At 41.1% G+C, this 21638-nt stretch overlaps 1 protein-coding gene across 4 annotated transcripts in view; it reads left to right on the top strand.

Annotated features, from left to right (window-relative positions):
- Nucleotides 1-21638, top strand: part of arhgef10 (Rho guanine nucleotide exchange factor (GEF) 10) — a 144544-nt gene that overhangs the window by 19870 nt on the left and 103036 nt on the right. For all 4 annotated transcript variants that reach the window (XM_042333058.1, XM_042333059.1, XM_042333060.1 and 1 more), the window contains exon 2: nucleotides 4043-4148. In XM_042333058.1, coding sequence (XP_042188992.1) covers nucleotides 4112-4148 — 37 coding nt within the window. In that variant the 5' untranslated portion in view covers nucleotides 4043-4111. The remainder of the gene's footprint in view (nucleotides 1-4042; nucleotides 4149-21638) is intronic.

Raw genomic sequence — 21638 nt, 5'->3', positions numbered from 1 at the left:
TGTTTCTTTTACTGATTCGTGTCAACCAGTCATGCAGTTAGAGTCCTTTTATGTAGGTCGGAAATCTCTGGAGACCTCAGTGCATTAGTAAATGTTTCACAGGTGGTTCTGGTCTCTTAAAAAAGACAAAATAACCTTTAAAGTGCTACTAGGTTGAATTGCTGTTGTCCAGGTGTGTCCTGAGACAAGTAGTTTGGTCGTGGGTCAAACCAGCAATCTCAGACTACCTGTCACCCTTTCACTCCAGCAACCAGATGTTCAACTAATTCCACTAAATAAGAAACATGGTACAAGTATCATGCTCACAGTTGGGGGGAGAGGAGGGAGGTGTCACCAGGAATGTCTTTATTCTTTAACATGTATTTATGTTTACCAGAAACCTTTTCTTTTGTTGCAGCCTCTTGCATGATATCATGCAAACTATTTGATGCAATTAGTTGGTGGGCGACAGGTTGATGTGATTTCAAGCAGCTGCTATTCTGTGCCCCCTTGGAAAGGAATTGCCCCAAGTCTAGTCTTCCTCCTGATTTGAGAGGCGCTACACAAATGTAATTTGTTGTTGTTGTTATACCTCAGTGAATTGCTGGGGAGGTTCCTGCATTATTGGAGGTGCCTTACCCCCTCCCTTCCCACTACCAAACCTCGCCCAAAGACCGTCCTTTTTGATCGTGCTTACGGTCACCTCCCACTTCACTCTCCCCCTGGCTCGGGGTCAGACTCCACCACTGTCAAGTGCTCCGGGACGCTACCCCGCGTGGAGGGTGCTATATAAGTGCAAGTTGTTGTTCTTGTTGCCTTTTGAATGAGATGGCAACTAACATCATATCTGTTCAGGTGGATGTTGTGAGAATAATTGAAAAGATCCTTTTCTCCATGTGTTCTGGTCAACAATCATCCAGGTCAATTGGCCATTCATCTCATGGCTATTAAAAATAGCACTGGTGTTTTGTAGGCTGATAGGGCAGACATTCTGTCAAACAGCATGAAGCGAATGATCAATTTTATTCAGGCGAGTGTCTCCAGAACAGCAGGAAAACCTCTCCTCTTTTCAAATAGTGCCATGGGATTTTTAACATCCACCTGAACAAATACAGCAATTACATGTGTTAGCCTTGATTTATTCTGAAATGATTAGGTAGTATATAAATTCTTTCTTGACTTTGATGTGATTCAAGTGTTATATTATCTGTTGGAATTTTATCTCCAGTGCGGATAATCTGATCTACGTGTGACATGACTTGTAAATCACATTTTGTTCCATGTGTCGGAGTAAGCGGAGTGTGTCACCGAGGGGCATGTGAGATCTTTCACTGTGAACACCCTGTGGAATGATGTTCAGCAGAGAGTACCAATTATAATGTCAAAGTGTTTGAACTTTGGGGGACTGTACAAGTAAATATAAATCATGATCAGGCCTTCTGACACATCGCATCATAATAACAGGGTGTCAAGAAACAAATAGGGGCTGTTACAGGAAAGATAAATAGCTTTGTTGGAAAACGTTCAGATACTCTTAATGTCTCCAACAAAATTGATGTGACTGGTGCACAATCGTAGCAGATAAAGGTTGCCGTCAAATTAGCTGTGGTAATGTTTTTTTTGGGGGGTGCAGGAGGGTATGGGTTACGCTTAGAAAACAAAACTTGAACGACACTGTTAATAATAAAAAGAGATTTATTTTGAAAAGGAAGCTCTATCTGCAAAGCACTTTGAGACGTCTCGAAGATGGGATAAGCCGCTATATCAAATGCAAGGATTATTATTATTATTACTTTTTACATCTGTCTTCTCCAGACTCTCCTCCCTTCTCACTAACTCCCAGCTTGCTACTGGTACTCAATTATCACTTCGGGCTAGTAAACAAGCCTGATTGGAGTCCAGCCCTCGTAAGCTCCCTTTATTGTAACACCTTTTACTGAGTTGCACACAAAAAAATTACGCTCCTTTACACATAGGTTGTGTGCCAATAACCATAAAAAGCAGTGACAGGGTTTATCCCCCTGTCTCACAGGTTTTTATTTAAATGTTCATCTTTGCTTTCTTGCCTCCCCATCTCCCCTCTCACTGCCCAGTGTGTGAAGGAAGTGCTTCGTCTGTGCAGTGATATTTGAGGCCTTTACACACCAGAAGACTATAGGTTCAGATCCTGCTCTGTGCTGTGATAGCTGATCTCAGTTGGGCCAGAAATGATAAAATTACGATTGAACTCAGTGCTTCTGGGTTAGGGAGTGAAAATTAGTCAGGGTTTCTTCTCCTGTGAACGTCAAGTTGGGGTCAGGTCACTTGGTTGTGGTAACCTCTGCCCTTTAATCACCTGCTGAATTCATGGTCGGAGTTCACGCGTAACTAATGTGCGGCTTGGGACCAGGTGCCAGGCGATACCTGTAAAGCTGTACTCCAGTATCAAGCAAACAACATGAGCTCCTTTACAGTGGAATGAAACGAGAAAACTAGAGAGAGAAAGAAAGAGATCGATCTTGACTCTGGGCCACAAAATTACATCTACAAAAAAACTTTCAGTATTAGTATGCAGGTCTAGGAACACAGAAAACCAGGAAGTGAAGGAGGCCATTCTGCCCATTAATTAAGCCTGTTCCAAAAAATCATTGGATCTTGGCATATTTTTCCATCTTAATTCCTACCCTTTCACTTTACTACTTAATGCCTTTAGTTGCAAAGTATCTGTCTATATCTTGTTTAAACATCTCTATTGATTCCACCTCTACAGCTTTCTGGGGCAGAGAATTTCACATCTTCACTCTGTGAAGAAATACTTCCTGGCTGTCTGTAAAGCTCTGAAGAAACTTTACAATACCATCTGATCCATTCCACAGATAAACCAGGTTCACAGCCTTGTCTAATCACAGGCATTGAGTACTTGCAGTGGCTAAGATGATGAACCAGTCGTGTTTCTTTGAGGTTTCTTTAGGGCGGGAACCAGATTTTTATGATGCAAATCCTCTGAGTCACTATGTTTTAGCCACTGTTTGGATAAAGCTGTTGTTAGCACATGGTTACTGCACACAGTATGTACTAGCAGGATCTCCTTCATCAAGCCTGGCTCGGTTAGTAGCACTCTAGCCTCTAATTCAGAAGATTGTGGGTTTAGGACTATAGGTCAGAACCCATATTGTCCAGGCTGACCCTCCATGGCAGTGCTGGTGGTGTGCTGTATTATCGGAGGTGCCATTCTTCGGATGAGATGTTAAACCGAGATTCTGTGTCTGACTGTCCAGGAAGATGTTAAAGATCTTGTGAGAGAAGAAGGGAGTTTCATCTAATGTCCTGGCCAACAATCCCCCAGATAAAATTGATCATTCAGTTTACGGCTGTTTGTGGGATGTTGCTGTGTGCAAATTAGCTGGCATGTTTGCCCACAAAATATACAGTCACAGCACTTTACCGTATATTCTGTGAAACGCTTTGAGGAGTCTCAATGATGTGATGAAGCACTATATCAAATGCAAGGTTTACTTTGTTATCCATCATTCCCCTTCTGTTCCTGAATCGATTAGTGATGTCCTGTATCTAATGGCTGGTTTGCAAATACTGCTAAATATAATAATTGCATTTGATATGGAACCTATCATTTCATCAAAGCGCATCATAGAAGTTGCTGTGAAGTGTAATGACTGTAAACGCACTCAGATGCTACCTGCGTGAGGAGCGCTATCTAAATGCAAGCTGTTGTATTTGTAAGCAAACTATTTATGTATGGACTCAGCCACACATACAGATCATGAACAAAGAATGTGACATGTGGTGTGACAGCTATCACTGGTACTATCAGCAGTGCAGTTAGCACAAATGCAGACGCAACAGGCTAAGTGGTCTCCTCTGCAGTTACTAACCTGCTCAAAAGCTGTAAGGCAAAGTTTTCAGATGACCTCTTAGAGTAAGTTCATTGATTCTAAATAGTTTAGAAGCTTTTTAGTATAAATGCTGAGTCCTACTTTGAAAAGTGGGGCAAGGATCTGTATTCATTTTTTTTATTTAAAGCTTGCAATTGCCACATGACTAACTATATTCATTGTGTGTCTAGGGATATGAATTCTACCGGGAGACCCTGCATGCAATCCAGTAAGAACATCTCATAGGTGAGATCCGAGCCATGGATCAGGATGAGTTCCCGCCCCCACCTCCTGAAGGTAAGCCTCACCTTTGTGCGCGAATACTGTAGTAACATAGGAAATATGTGGTGGTGATTTTAAATACCGTGGGAGATCAGACCCTGAGGTCCACAGTGGATATGTTGGTCGTTCAGATTTTAGCAGAAAAATCTTCAGCGTTTTGAATGCTCTATACCAGGTGTTTAAGCTCAGCGTACTTGCAGTGTGGTACATTCATGCAATTATCATTCCTTATTTGGGCTTCCTAGATATCCTTGAATTATTCATCTAATAGGAACACTTAACAACAAAATTTCCATAGGATGTTTCCTTAGCAACTATACCGCCACCAATGAACCCAGTAACGCAGGAGATCAATTAAAATGGTGTTTAAAGTTTGAGCCTTGGCAACATTTCTCAATATTCTTATATTGTGACGTGTCTACTGCATAATTTGTAACTCCGACTTTAGTTTTACTATTTTCTCTCTTCTGTATATTAACGTCATTGGTACCGTATTGTGACAAACAGAAAATGAATTGGGGACCATTTGGGCAAGACACTTCTCTAACACCTGGTCTCCACACCACAATGCACTCACAACTTCATTGGCTTCTAGACTTTGGTTGGATTGGCCTGTTAGTTAAACACCTTCATATCCAGGTTTTTTTTGGTGGTTCAGTGGAAAAAAATGTACTGGTTGCATGTATCATTTGCCTATACTGAGTTAGCTTATGGCAGAGTGAATGAGGTGATGCAGTTAGTATCCGTACCACCAGACTAATATACAGTCACTATACTTCACAGTAAATCCTGTGAAGTGCTTTGAGACGTCTATCTGACATGAAAGACACAATATCAACTGTAAGCATTATTACTATTATCAATAAAAGATGTGGAGAGAAACTTTGGAAATGGGATTGATAAAATAGGGTGATTCTAAAAACAGGGAGCAGTGGCATAGTCATTGTGGGTTAAACAGCCACCTTCTGTGCAAGAAATTACCATTTGCACCTCTTTGACTCTAAAAATTCCCTTTCACACCCACATATGATCTAAATTGAATCAACTAAAATGTAATCCTTAATCCATAACATTTGATATATAGGAATGGCTTTGTTTATCAATACGGTACCAATGAAAAAAAATTAAAATAAATAATAATTAAAATTAATCCTTGCAGTTGATGTAACACCTTTCACCTCAGGATGACATCTCAAAGCGCTTCGCAGGATTTACTGTAATGTGTAGTGACTGCATTTTGTAGGCTAAATATGGTAATTAAGCAAAAATAGCGCACAGTTCTGTGGATTAACAGGGATGTAGCATAAAAAGGTGGAACGGTAATTTCAATGGAAGTCTCCAGGGAGAATGTTTTCTCTTCTCCACACTCTCACATCACTGATCATCTGAGAGTGTTTTCATTGTGAGAGCACATTAAAATTCAACAGCATATTTCATTTCTCGCAAACAGTGTCCAATGCTTATCGATGTAGCTGTTTTGTAAATAATTTGCATGCAATCTAGGTCAGGCATGATATTGACAGCTCAGCTGCATGACATTGTCTCCGCTTCAATACAGACAGTACAAATGTACAATCCAGCTGCTAGGTCTCCTGAGAACATAGTTTTAAAGCCTTTTATAGTCTGTTATTCTTGTCTGCAAAATTGGTTGCCACGTTCGCCCTCAAATACACAGTCACTCCACAGTAGATCGTGTGAAACACTTTGAGACATGCTCCCGATGTAAAAGGCGCTATACAAATGTAATTTGTTGTTGTTGGTTCATAGCGTTGAACTCTGTGGAATTGTTTTTAAGTTGCTTTAAGGCTTTACATCAAGACATTCAAAGGTATGGAAATGTCTACCTCACTATAGATTTGAGTGATAATTAGTGATAATTTTCATATTTCATATCACAGATTTCAGCCCAATGTTCTGAAATACACTCTGACCGTGATATATTACCCTGGGAGTGTGGATATAACACAGGAGCTGTGGCCCCACAGTTTACTGGAGCCAGCTTTCCTGCCTGCTTCCCACACTGACTGGGTAGCTTCCAACAGCACAACAAATTACATTTGTATCACGCCTTTAGCGTCAGGAGCAAGATTTATTAGTTTATTATTATCACAATGATTGGGCCTGACGCCATCCAGAACTGCCATTGGGCTTAACGTGCCACATAGTGTGGCATTTGCCTTCTAATAATAAAAATAATAATAATAATAATAATCCTTGCATTTGATATAGGTTCTTCTAGACGTCTCAAAGCGCTTCACAGAATATACTGTAAAGTGAATTGACTGTATATTTGTAGGCGAAACGCGGCAGCCAATTGCGCACAGCAATGTCCCACAAGCAGTCATGGATTGAAAATGATCAATTTATTATTGTTTTTTTTTTGGAGGGATCATTATTAGGTGTGTGGAGTAAAGAAACTTGCCCAAGGTTTCGCCCTGCCTGGAAGTTCATAGCTATTTCATAGTATTGAGCTCGAAGGGTTTTTTGTTTAGTTGCTTCCGCACTGACATGGTGCTGAGTCACAGCCACGGATGTCAGTGGTGTTCCCAATAATTCCTGGAAATACTGGGGAGAGGACTCGCTGCCGGACCCTGGCTTTTCTGCGCATTGCACTCAGGCACCTGAGGTGCTCAGTGACGTCCCAGTAATTACTAACAAGCAGTTGCACTTTAATGCGGCTCCATTATGATGTGAGGGTCTCATTTGATACGCCACCTCCCAACTTCCACATACTATTGGGTTTGGATGGTTACAGTGTCATGTGTAATCACATCAAAATACTGTACTAGGGTACATTGGAGCAAAGGTTCTTTTGTCTTTCCAGCAATTGCAGCCTCCTTTTTACTGAAAAACCATGTTCAGATTAGGGTTGGTTGAGTCTGATAACTAAGGAGCTGTTTTGTCTGTTGCATTTTGTGTTTTATATTTGGTTTCCTTCTCCTCATTTACTTGTGTTTTTTTCCTAATATTTTGGTATAAATTTATCCTGTTAACTGTTCAGCTGTTGCTGTGTTGTATATTGGAGGACTCAGGAACACGCAGATATGGACAGGCCAGGCGGTAAATCTTTACAAATTTCCCAAAGAGCAGAAGAATATGGTGAGAGTAGATTGATATTGCTCGAAATGTAAAGGCAGCACTGACACAGCCCCAATGAGCATAATGGTCTCCTCTTTGCTGTACAATTCGACTCACTTGGACACACTGCACGTCCCTCACTCCTCTCATACCATTGATGGCCAAGTTTTCAGCTGTTACACCCCTAACCTCTGGAACTCTGTCCTTCGACACACACCCTTCCTGTCCCCTCTTTTACTGTCTATAAATGCCACCTTAACACCTATGTCTCCCACCACACTATAATAATAATAATCCTTGCATTTGATATAGCGCCTCATCACATCTTCTAGACATCTCAACGCGCTTCACAGACTATACTGTAAAGTGAATTGACTGTGTATTTTGTGAGCGAAACTGTGGTCACCTCCCCATTACTTCCTCCCTCCCCTCCGGCTGGCTCGGCACCTGACCCGCCTTTATAAAGCGCTTTGAGACATTATCCTAGGTGAAGGGTAATAATAATAATAATCTTGCTGTATAAATGCAAGTCGTTGTTGTAAAGTTTCTATGACTCTTAGCATTTCCAGTAGGCATGTATAAGGAATAGACAGTGGAAGTGTTTCCTTGCATCAGTCCATTTTAGTGCCTGCATTGTGAAGCCAGATTTGCACAGTCTGATGTGTGATGCAGCCTGTGTTCAGCCTTCAATATTTTTCTATTGCTCCAGTCAAAGAAATTTAAAGCCATACTAGCCGAGGCTTCTGGTATCACTGCACGTGCATTTATATTGTGGGGGTAGCCTTTTGTTTACACTTAGAAGAACAGTTGTGGGACAATGGTTGAATTGGCAGTCATATTAAGTAATATCTGTACTGCATTTTTCTGTACTGACATTCTGCCAGTGAAGTTTGAAGCTAATTCTAGTAGATACAGAGTACTGTAACTCCAAGCAGTACATTTTACTGCAGAAATCAAGTAGCCAAAGGGATTCTCAGCTTCCTTTGTCTCCCTGGATGTGACCTTCAGTTGAAAGTAGCACCGTCACATGGAGAAGTAGCTGACAACGAGGAACTGATCATGAATAGCCGATTGTGTGAGAGCTTGTTTTCAGCTGAGCAGTGCCTACTCAAATGGATGTCTTATTGAATTTAAAGACAAGTGGGACTTTTGGTTGTTTTAGGAATAAATGTACTGGAAGCTGTTAAACCAGCCTTGTTTCTTGGCCCAGGTATATGTCTTGCCAACCACTGCATGTTCACCTGCCACAGAGGTGATTAGAATTGTGCTTTCAATACTCACTGTTATCTATTTGGGTCTTAAAATTAATAATGCACGGATTTCTCGCGCTGCACCTTATTCAGCTTTTGACTCACGGTGTTCTGGAATGCAACGTGAAAAAATGTTTTGAATAGGGAGAAGCTATTTCCACTGGTACGGGAGTCAGTAACTGGTGGCCCTAGTTATAAGCTAGTCACAAGAAGAACGAAAGGAGAGTTTGGAGAAACGTTTTCACTTGATGAGTTGTTGGGATTGGAATGCTGTGCCAAGTAAGATAGTAAAGGCAAGTGGGAAGTGGACTTCACAGTCAATTCACTTTACAGTATATTCTGTGAAGTGCTCTGAGATGTTTCAGCAACGTGATAAGGTGCTATATCAAAAGCAAGGATTATTTTATTATCCTGATAGGATAACCTTTTAGTTAATACCATCGCCGATTCATATCTTGCATGATGTCCAATTATCCGCACTCTTTGTATATCCGCAAAAGTGTCAGTCCAAATTAGTGTGCTTAATGTATCAATAATTACGTCCATTTACAGTAAAACTCATACAAGTCTTATCTTAATAAATCGTATAATCGCCTAAGTCGTACATTCACCTGAGTCCTATACAGTTTCTTATGAAAACCATTTAGATTTCTTTACTTAATCAGCTCCCAACTCGTAACTCCGCTCCCCTACCTTCCATTACTCCCGCACTTTATAACAAAATAAATCACAATTTCTCGCCAAATTTATCTGGAATGTTTGTTCCCCCGTCCCCCCCAACTCCCACACACGCCTCCGATTTGCTCCTGTTTTTTAATACGAAGATTAGACACTGAAAATCTCCCCTAAAAATCCTGCTTTTTAATTTGGTGGGCAAAAAATCATAATAAAAATAACCCTTGCATTTGATATAAGCCTTATCATGTCTTCGAGGTGTCTCAAAGCGTTTCACAGAATATACTGTAAAGTGAATTGACTGTGTATTTTACAGATGAAACGCAGCAGCCAATTGCGCACATCAGTATTTCCATAAACAGTTGTGGATTGAATATCAAAAATATATTTTTTTAAATTTTATTTATTTTTTGAAGGGATTATTACTCCCGGAAAAGCGATCTGCCAATCGACTAACAGCCGGGTACTTACTTACCTCTCAGTAAACAGAGGCGTGTTGAATAAAGAAACTTGCCTAATGTTTCGCCCTGCCCAGGAATAAGCTCACTATAGCAGCACTCCAGAAGAAGACTGTGATACATACCATTAGCTCATGTTCACGTGATGCAGTTTTGCATCACCGTGACCTGGTTGATTTATAGTCATTGCTGTTTCTGGTGAAAGCACCAGAATTTAAGGTGCCAAAATATATGCTTTTAGGAAATTACCTAGAATACAGAATTGGTGGTAAAAAGGAACAAAAATGTCTCTCGCTGCTGTCAGTGTCAACAGGGCAGGCTTTGTATGTGAGACAAAGGCTGTTTTTCAATGAAATTGGATCAAGAGGTTACAAATTGCCCTTTTATGCTGCTCACCCATGACAGATATAGAACACTATTTGATATTTAAATATCATAACAGGCAGTCAAGCGGACACATAGGGACAATGGCTCTTTCTTTATGGGATGCCCACTGAACTGAACAGGAACTGGAAGGCCAGAGCAGGTTAGCTTTTAGAAGAGAAAAGGCTAAGTCATTATTCATACTGCTACGGAAAGGATAAATCACAGCATGGCTGCAGTTTTGATGCATGCAAGTTCGTATTTGCTTTTTAACCTGATGTACATTTGTTTGGTGAGCAAGTTAATCGGGTTACTAAGCGATGATAAGTGTGAAGCTTCCACGTCTAGCCCAGACATGCATAACTGATGGGGTGTCAATGAAACACTTAACTGTCTGTTTGCCTCATGTGGGATGACCTGGGTTTGATTCCCGGCAGGGTGAAACCTTGGGCAAGTTTTCTTCATCCACATGTCTGATAATAATCCCTCAAGAAGAAAAACAATAATGACTTCAATCCACGACTATTTGTGGGACACGGCTGTGCGTAATTGGCTACCGCATTTCGCCCACAAATATACAGTCAGTTCACTTTACAGTATATTCTGTGAAGCGCTTTGAGATGTTTAGAAGACGTGAAAAGCTCTATATCAAATGCAAGGATTATTATTATTATTGATAATAATGATGATGATTTTATCTACTTCGGACTTACCTCTTTAACATAGACTTGCCGCTTTGGATAATAATAATAATCCTTGCATTTGATTTGACATCTCAAAGTGCTTCACAGAATAGACTGTAAAGAGAATTGACTGTAAATTTGTGGGCGAAATGCAGCAGCCAGTTGCGCACAGCAGTGTCTCACAAACAGTCGTGGATTGAACTGACCAATTTATTATTATTTTTTTTGAGGGATTATTATCAGGCATGTGGAGTAAGGAAACTTGCCCAAGGTTTCACCCTGCAGGGAATCAAACCCAGGTCTCTCGCTTGCAAAGTGAGTGCTCTAACCACTGAGCTACAGAACTCCAGGAAAGGGGGTAATCTTTTCCCGCTGCTCCCCATATTTTTAAATCAGCTCTCAGGTGCCCAGCCAGCTGTGTAAAGAGCCTTGAGTACTATCCTGACATGAAAGGTACGCAGAAATGTAAATTGTGTGATTAAATAAATATGAATAATCCTTACATTTGATATAGTGCCTCAAGTAGGGTGTGGGGTGGGGAGGGGATGCCTCAGAGCGTTCACAGGATATACTAAAAAGTATTTTTGTAGAGGAACGTGGCAAGCAAGCAATACTCAATCATGTCCCATAACAATAATAATAATTCTTGGATTTGATATAGCGTCTTATCACATAGTTGAGATGTCTCAAAGCACTTCAAAGAATATATTGCATATTGCATATATTGTATTTTCTGGGCAAAAATAATAATAATAGATATAATAAATAAATTCAGAATCCAGCAAGCGATTGTCCAGTCAAATGTCCTCTTTTCCCTTCCTTGCTGATCATTGGCAGCACTTCAAATATTCTGTAATATTTGCTTATTGGGCATTACTAAAGCCTCTTACACTGAGCTCAGAGTATTCTCTCCAGCCAGCAGTGCATAAGCAAGAGAAACAATTGAAGGCAGGCACTGCAGTCCACAGTATATTCATTTCAAACCCACGCACAAAATCACAGGAATTCAGCTGGAAAAAATCTTCTCGCTTGTGTCTCTTCTGACAGCTGAAAGAAATGGATTAATTAGAAAAATAATCAATTTCATTGTGATTCATTTCTGAGACAAGTTCTATCAGCAAATTTCTAACTTTTGACAAATTTCCTTTTTTTTTGCCTATTTGCTTAAGGTCGCTTTTAATCCTTCATTCTACCAGCTTTTAGCCAGGAATGTGGCACAAACTGTTGCCAGGAATGCAGCACTGTACTGGAGTGTCTGGCTGCAGTCAGTGTATCTCATATTGTGTGTGTGTGTGTCTTTCCATATTAATTGTGCAAATTCTGGGCATTATTTTCTTGTGCTTTATACAATGTTGTTTCAGTCCATTTCTTTTATTTCAATTAATTTGCAGTGTCCCATCCAGTTAGTCTAAGTCTCTGATGGACATAATGGTTTCTATTTCCTACTCTGACATTTTTCCTATTCTGTGGGTGTCCTCCTTCTAAAGCTTCTGAACAGAGCACCAAATCTTTTTTTACTGCCTTTGGCTTGTCGTTGTTTTGGTCAGACGGGAGGGAGTCTGACACATGGGAAACCCATCACCGATGCTCAAGAGTATGCAAATCTGTCTGAGAGCTCCACATACACATACCACCTACACATGGGCCTGCTTACTTAATTCTGGTGAGTATTAGGTGCAGTTTGGCAAGAGACGAGGCTTGGGAATCCCAAAATATTCATTGAGTTGCTGCTGGAGTTAACCAGATAGACCTGCATATTTTATGGAAGAGGTGCACAGGCAGGATACCATCATCATGTAGCTGAGGTACAGGTAGAACTGAAATGATTGCAAAGTAAATGTAGCATCAGCAGAAAAAGTAGGGGTTGATTGTCGTTGTCTGCCTTTGACATGTTCTGGTATGTCCCTATATGATACATAGAGTAATACAGCATGGAAACATACCATTTAATCCATCTAATCCGTGCTGTTGTTTATATTTCACTTGACCCCTCATCTATCCTATTCCACTCTCCTATCCCCCTCTATTTGCTTCTCCCTCATGTTTGCATCAAGTTTCCTCTTAAATACTTTGCTGCGCTTTGCTCCATCTGCAGTGATTGCATGTTCTCACTGCACTCTGCATGAAGACATTCCTCTTAAACTCCTTATTAGGTCTGCTACTGGCTATCTTTTATGTGTACAACAATAATTTGGAAAATATTATCTACTATGTTCTTGTATAAATTTGCTTTATATAAAAATGAATATAGTGCCCTTCACGAAGCACTAGGTACACTTGGATACCATGACTGTAATGTGTGCCATGATGGTACTATCACCTTCAATTCCGATGACATGTATTTAGCTCGCGGCCACTGACACACAGTGAACACCGTCTGTAGCAACAGCAGGATGTGGTGGTAAAGTGAGTTGCAATGTGCGCTGCCCTGTTAATCTTACAACAGTGTAACCAGTGGCAGCCTTGTTGTTACAGGCAGTAGAAGAGCAAGCTAAACCCAACATTACTAATAATTGAAAGGAAGTTGTTAACTGTTTCGCTTGGTAGACATGACTCCTCTGTTTTATTTGTCACTTTGCACACAGCCATTTGTGTTCCTTTTCCCACCCGTCTATTGTTTTGCTTTCATACAGCCTTGTGAATTTCGTTGCTGTTCGTAATGGGGGTGAGAAGTCCCCATTTGTTCCAAATATAGGTCATCGGTCGTCTTATAACTTGCCATAACACATAATTTGTGTCTCTTTTTGTTTAAATCCTCCTAGTTAAGTTATTGCTGCTTGCAGCTTCTCTCTTGTACTTTGAAACCAAATAAAGTAAACCTTAAATGCAACTTCATGATGCAGAATCCCATTAGATTTCTGCTGATCCGTGGAAAGTCCAGAACTAGATCCCGTCAAAGTAGCATTGCATTTACACAGGTCGGTGGGGCGTGGAAGGAATTTGCATGGCTCTGATTTCTTGTAGCATCAATTTCTAATGGAATTTTTTAATTAAAGAATCCATGTGGGAATCTTTAAGGCGAACCAAAAAATACATCACCATCTCGGCAGCTCCTCTCCAAATGTAGATGGTGTTGCAACAAAGTTCCTGCAAATTAGTGTAACTGACTTCTAGGTTCCTTCATTAAGGAATCCCAGGAAAAACCTCAGCACATTAGATCACAGTATTGTTGTATGAATACCAATACTAAAACCTTTTCTCTAAGGCACGCTGGGGAACAAAATGGCATTTGTCGTTCCTTTATTGAATAGCATACCAAGATCACACTTATCTACTGAGCTATCAGGGTAAATTAACTAGGGCACTTCAGTTTTGAAAAAAGGTGTCTCAGAGGAGACCTTGTAACATTTCAACTGGGATTGATAGATGATGACCCAGAATAATAGTTTAGGATGAAGCGATACAACAGCAAATTACATTTGTATAGAACCTTTCACATCGGTAGCACGTCCCAAGTTGATAGAGTAGCATAAAAGGACATAGGTTTAAAGATGCAAAGGGCAATTTCAGGACAGATGCCAGGAAGTATTTATTTACCCAGAGGGTATCTAGTAACTGGAACAGTTTAAACAAGAAGTGTAGTTGAGGCCATCACACTGGGCTCATTTAATAAAAACAGCTTGATGCTCTAATGGCAAGAGGGTAGGGTGGGTACTCTGGAGGGATGAGATTAACTGGTCAGAAGGGTCTTCTTCATCTAAAGTGTTCTTGTGAAATTATACCAAATAAGAGTGAACCGATGGGATGTATAAGTAATAAGAAGTCTGTGTCGTATTTCTGTATAGAGCTCCATTAAGGCATTCAACTTCTTTCCAGTAACAGCATTTGTGCTCAGGCCTTCTTTACAGTGAGAGGATTTCCATATTCACCATAAATATATGAAGAAATGGACTAAAATCGATCCTTGCAATTGGCGGCAAATTAGGTTTAGAGTGAGGCGTGATTAGAGAGACACCAGGCAATGTGGGCGATGTGCCCAAGCACAGCAGGCATGTCAGTCTAAACTGGAGGAATTCCAGGAATGTCATCGGCCTCAGCTGGGCCCAGATGAAGTGAAGCTGAAGACCGAGACTAACAAGCAGCGATTTCTGATAAGTTCATTAACATGGAAAACAATAGTTGCATCACCCAGACTCGCGGGAACGCCCCTCCGATGTGCTCCTCTTTCAGTGCAAAGTCACAGGTGTCAGTGCGATATTACCGGAAGCAGTTCCCAGTTGAATTTTTTTTAAAAAAACTATAAATGTTGCTGTATATTATGTCCCAGCAGTTGCGTGTGTGTTGCTGTTAAGTTGCAATTCTCTGTAACAGAAAATAGTGATGTTTTTAGTTGAGTGAACTGACTCAACTAAGAGAAGAGGAGTTCAGGAAGCAATTACCATGAGGGTCCGATGTGGGGGAAGAGAGCATAGCAATCTCTGAATTTTTTTAGGTACTTTAATAGGTTTTTATTAATTTGGAGACTGAATCATGATAACGTGCACAAAAATGCCTAAACATATAGATAGATGGCCAGGACACCAGGAGAAGCTCCCTTCTCTCTTTCAGTAGTGCCATGGTATGTTTAACATCCACCTGAACAGGTAGAAGAAAGAGACTTTGGTTTAACATTCTCATCCGAAGGATGGCACCTCTGACAATGCAACATACCCTCAGCACTACATTGGAGTGTCATCTTAGACTATATCAGTTTAAGTCCCGATGTGGGCCTTGAACCCGCAATCTTCTGACTCAGAGGTGAGAGTGCTAGCAACTGAGCCAGGTTGACAACTTAAATGCAGGGATTATTTATTATAACAATGACATGTTGCTAATATTCTTTTCAAAACCTGAAGTTGCGCTCAGAAGTCCACTTCCTACGTGTCTGCAGACGATATATCAGTCTGTGTTGTGTGTCTTTCTTTTTTTCATCAAACACACTCTCTTTTGCAGGGCAAGATTACACTGCGCTAAATTGCCTTGAGTAAACCTTATTGACCATACAAAGGTTTGCTCTGTTAGCCAAGCTAAGGTTAACATTCTCCATGGATGTTGCAGCAGCACTGTGGATTGAATAGTCTCATTCTGTGATGAAATTTCCATGACGCATTGAGGTTTAACTCTTCTAAATAAAGTTACTCTACCACGTGCACGTCAAGTCCGTTAACAGCAAATTGATGGAAAACTACAGGAGAAGGTTAGGCACTAAATAATCACTGTGACAGGTAGAGTGCGTGACAATTGAAGTAGTGTAGGCATTAAGTCAATAAGAAGTGTGTCTGAAGGATATGCTGACTGTACTTTTGCATTCTTCCAATCCACATTCACATGGCCAACTGCAATACAATCGTGTTATTTGGTCTGTACAGAACCACATTCCTCAACTGCCATGTATCAATTGCAACCTGATTGAGCTGACCTGACCTCTGTTATAAGTGATGTCCTCTGATTATATGTAAGCTCTTTGATCTGTTACAAAACTCGGTCTAACTTTGTATTAATTTTTTTGAGATAGGTTAGTAACTTAAATCCCTTTAATCATTGCATTGGTCTTCTTTAAAGTGTGATGACACTAAATATTGTACGGAATAATCTTTACTGATAGTGGTTTACACAGCCTGTCAGCACCCCTGTGACCTTCTCCAGTTGAACTCTCCTGTTGCCTCTTCAGCTCAACAAACTTGGATGTGGTATATGTTCGGGCTAAGCTTTCTGCCAGCCGCCCTCCCACCCCAGCACCCCATCCTCTGTAACTCCCTAAATCCCTCCTCTTCGACACCCTCTTTATCAGTCTTCAAAAGCTTCATAAATACCTCTTCAACAATGCGTATGGCCACTTCCCTCCTTCCTGCTCGATGTCCAGTATTGTCTCTGTAAAGGTCATTGCAACATTCGCGTGGAATCCTGTAGCGTATTGATTAGAGCACTCGCCTCGCAAGTGGCAGGACCTTGGTTCGATTCCCGGCAGGGCAAAACGTTAGGCAACTTTCCTTACTCCATACGCCTCTGTTTAGCTAAGCATTAAATAGGATGTTAGTCGACTGGCGGTGGTAATAATCTCTTCAAAAAAAATTATAATAATTTGGTCACTCAATCCACAATTGTTTGTGGGTCACTGCTGTGCACAATTGGCTGCTGTGTTTTGCCCAAATAATATAGTCAATTCACTTTGCAGTATATTCTGTGAAGCGCATTGAAACGTCTCGAAGACGTGATAAGGGGCTATATCAAATGCAAGGATTATTATTATTGTTACCCTGCTACTTTTCTTCTAAAACATTTTTTTGGCCTGAATTTAGATCAATATAGGTGTATGGAAACATTTGATCCCCAAAATGTCATTACTTAACACAACGTGAAAAGTGACTTGGGCGTTCATTCTCTTGACTTGTCAAGTTTCATTCATCTATATTCGGTCACTTGGTTTCCTGTTTTAAAAAAAATGTCATTTTCTATGTGTTTTATAGATAAAAATAACAGACACAATTTCACTGGGTTTATAATTTAGCTTATTCTTTCTTTTCTTCCAACAATCTGCCTGAGTCTGATAGTCTGACCTTGCCAAGTGCCATACTAATGATCTGTGCAACAGTGGGAGAGGGAGGGCATCAGGCCTCCAAGGATTTGAAACCAGACCCGCTTTGTTTAACACAGACTGTTTTGGTCTCCATTCAAGATTGTACATCAAAGAATGATAACTATTTCAAATAGAAGGAACTTCTGGCTACCGTCCCTACATGATTGAAGAGATGTCTCGAGCTCAAAGCCATTGGGAACAATGCTTCAAACATATTATTGTGGGCAGATCACTATTTGTGGCTCTCTCCTTCATTATATATCAATAAATAGTAAGAATCCTTGCATTTGATATTGGACCTTATCACATCATTGAAACATCTGAAAAAGCTTCACAGAATATATTGTAGAGTGAATTGACTGTATATTTTGTGGATGAAATGCGGCAGCCAATTGCGCACAGCAGTGTCCCACAAACATTTGTGCATTGAATGACCGTACATTTTTTGAGTGATTATTACCCATAGAAAGTGATCCGCCATCCGACTAACAACCGGGTTCCTACTAACTGCTAGATAAACAGATGCGTGTCAAGTAAAGAAACCCTCATACATGCATTTGTCACCTCAAGGCTCGACTATGGAAACTCCCTCCTTGTCAGCCTCCCCAACTCTTCCCTCTACAAGCTTCAGATCATCCAGAACTCTGTAGCTCGTGTCCTCTCCCGCACCAGGCTCCGTAACCCCATCACCCTCGCCCGGCTCCACTGGCTCCCCATCCCTCGGAGGATAGACTTCAAAATCCTTGTCCTCACTTTCAAGGCCCTCCACTGCCTTGCCCCCTCCTACATCTCTGATCTGACCCCCTATCAACCTGTCCGCTCAGCAGGCTCCGGCCTGCTCCAGGTCTCCCGCCCGACCCACCCTACCAGTGGCAGCCGGGCTTTCAGCCCCCCACCCCCTCCTCATGCTCGGGTCCTGATCCCTGACTGTTCAGTGCCATGGGAGGATGTCCTCCTGACGTGAAAGGTGCTTTACAAATGTAATTTTGTTGTTGTTGAGTACTCATGGCTCACTAGTGTTCTGAGCTGTGAAGGTGAGAGAGAAAGTATGCAATATCTTGTGAAGGGTTCTATATAATAATACTAATCCTTGCATTTAATATAGCGCCTTATCAGCCGATATCGCCTTTTGAAGGCTGATATTGCCTTTGAGACATTTCAAAGCGCTTCACAGAATATGCTGGGAAGTGAATTGACTGTATTTTTTGTTGGTGTAACACAGCAGCCAATTGTGCACAGCAGTATCCAATAAACAGTCGTGGATTGAGTGACCAATTTTTTATTTTCACCTTGCCGGCAATCAAACCCAGGTCTCTCGCTTGCAAGGCGAGCGCTCTAACCACTGAGCTACAGGACTCCACATAGGAATGCATGCAGTTGTTGGCAGGTATTGCTTGCTCTGCTCTTTTGGCACAAAACTTGTGTTTATGTCTGCGCTCCTGCTTTTTCAAGTAGCCTAACCCTCATCACAAGTCGTCTGATATCGTTGTGAGAAAGCTGGGTCATGAGGGCAGCCTCTGGAACTGGCAGCTCAAAGCGGGCAGTGGTGTGGCAAGAGAGAGAAAGCGACATTGTCAGTGAGCAAATGCTGGTTTACTCATGAACAGGTATTAGGGAGCACTCAATGCTCATCCTTAGATGAGGAATGCTGAGCATTGAGTGTCAGTGATGCGTGGTGGGTGCAGGGCGTGTGCATTAGGAAAAATAGCACTTGTGTAGCGTACCAAACTTATCGAACTTACAGCCTCTTCAGCTCATGCAGGTGTCATATACAGCTCACATGTTACATCTGCAAAATTGTTTCTGTTCCTATTAAGAACTTACCAGTCAGTCATTCATTCTATACTGCACTGCTTTTCCTTACTCTTCGTACCATTATTTATGGTGCTTTTCTTTCATCGGCCTTGAGCCACAATCTCTGTCTTCTGAAATTGTCTGGTGCAGGTGATTGCTTGTGAGGCTTGTTGCTGATGGTGCTATTCACTGGACTGACATGCTTTGGGCTTCAGTTTGCGGCAGCTTATTACGGGATTGTTTCAATATGGAAACTGGAACTACATCACGTTGCCTCTCAGGAACTCAGTTCCGATGCGGATATGTGTAATGTACTCTTGGTTAGTGGAAAGAGCCCCCCACTTGGAGTCCTTGTTAAAAATTACCGCATAATAGTCTGCTTTGTCATTTTGACATTTTTACAATTATAATTCTGCATTTTTATAGTGCCCTTCACATCAGGAGGCCGTCTTAAAGTACTTCACACAGCTGACTGGGAGCCTGAGTTGGGAAGGGATAGAGTTAGGATAGGTTAAGGCATATTTTGAAGGCAGAGAGGGAGTGGGCAAGGTGGAGGGTCTCCAGGATGGAGCTCAAGAGAGTGGCTGAAAGTGCATCCACCGATGGTGGGGTGGACCTTGTGAAAAGCATGAAGCAAGCCCGTGTTTGCTGAGGGGAGGGGTTGGCTGGGCTGGGGCAGGGTTTGAGTCACAGGAGGTCATAGAGATAGGAAGGGGTGAGTGGAGTGAGGCCATGGAGCGATTTGAAAGTGAAGACAAGGATCTTGAATTTGATCTTCTGGAAGATGGGGAGGCAGTGGGCCAGATGAGAATGGTGGGGGTGATGGACGTACAGAGCCTATTATGAGAGATGAAATGGGCTGCAGGTTTCTGGATAGTCTGCAGCTTATGTAGGGAAGAGCTGGGGAATCTGGTGAGCAGAAAATGGGAATAATTGAGCATGGAAATGGTGAAGGCACGGACAAGGGTTTTAGTGATCTGGAGGGTGATGTAGTGGCAGAGGAACGAGATGCTTTGCCCACAAAATACATAGTCAATCCACTTTACAGTATATTCTGTGAAGCACTTTGAGATATCTTGACAATATGATAAAGTGCTATATCAAATGCAAGGATTCTTATTCTTATGTTTTGGAAGTGTAAGAGTTAATTTAAATTTGTGAGACTTGTGAAGTAAGGACTGACATAAATGTACAAAAATATAGATGTTTATTAATTCAGATCAGTAATAGTTTTAGTAATCAAAAGAATACATCACAATAATGCTTACGTATCGACGTATAGATCACAACGATTTAACTTGACCTAACCAAATGCTGCAGGAGATTTTAATGTCCATTTTAATCCAAATATAATATCACCCAAAAGTATCCAGGTATAATAATAATAATAATAATAATCCTTGCATTTGATATAGCACTTTTCACGAGGGAGGACGTCCCAAAGCGCTTCACAGAACACACTGTAAAGTGAATTGACTGTATAATTGTGGGCGAACGCGGCAGCCAATTGCGCACAGCAATGTCCCACAAACAGTCGTAGATTGAAAATGACCAATTTATTATTGTTTTTGGTTTTGGAGGGATTATTATTAGGCGTGTGGAGTAAGGAAACTTGCCCAAGGTTTCGCCCTGCCTGGAATTGAACTCAGGTCTCTCGCTTGCAAAGCGAGTGCTCTAACCACTGAGCTACAGGACTCCACTGAGCTACAGGACTCCACATTATTGTAAGGTTCCCGGTTTGATATCAGCCAAAAGTATCCAGGCATTCTTGTTTGTTCAATTCAATCACTCGAAAGTATCCAGATATTATGACGGATCCAATTGTATTATGAAAAGTCCAATTCAATCCCTCTCCTTCTTCAACTTCTCCCTCTCCTGTCTTTTGCAAGATGGTTCCTTTGTAAAAATAAATGCAACACAGCTCTCTCCAGCTGCAGACCATTCTTCCATGAGAAAATGACTGATAAGGAATGAAAACAGTTTGTTGTTTATAAATAGTCTTTTATTTCTCCTCCTTGAGCAAGGATCTTTTTTGAAACTAGTCACAACCAGCTCCCCTCATATGAAGTTGATCATATGTTTTAAATATATATAAACATCGCAAATATAATTTGAGATATTATTTAGCGCATTAATTACAGGATCCTACAGGAAGTGAGGGAAAGTTGAGTGAATGAGAATCCAGATAGGCCGTACCGACTCTGTAAGGTGGACTGAGCGAGGAATCTTTTAGAAGCATTCAAATACACAGTCACTACGCTTAACAGTAAAATCCTGTGAAGTGCTTTGATATTTCCGAATAGGCTTTGGGGAGGGGGAGAAAGACCAATGTGAGCAAAAGCTAAAAATACCAAGTGGATGTTAGTGAATTATTATGAATTTTACAGAAACTATTAGAAGTTTGAGAACAATTAAGATTGCTTTTAACTCTGTGCTAAAAGAGCTGACGATATTTATTGAAACTCATCTCCCTATATCTGTTACATAACAGTGGGATAAAATATGTGAGAGGAGTCATTCTTCTCTTGGCCACGCTCGGTCTTTTTTTAACAACTCGAGTAAACGTGGCACTTTAATAGGAACTCCAGAGCTGAGGTTGGCTTGAATTTCTCTGATGACCTGGAAATGAGTGATTTGTGTCTCGCTTG

This window comes from Callorhinchus milii, unplaced genomic scaffold (assembly GCF_018977255.1).
Source record: "Callorhinchus milii isolate IMCB2004 unplaced genomic scaffold, IMCB_Cmil_1.0 Scaffold3, whole genome shotgun sequence".
NCBI lineage: Eukaryota > Metazoa > Chordata > Chondrichthyes > Chimaeriformes > Callorhinchidae > Callorhinchus > Callorhinchus milii.
This window is presented reverse-complemented; position numbering and strand designations above follow the sequence as displayed.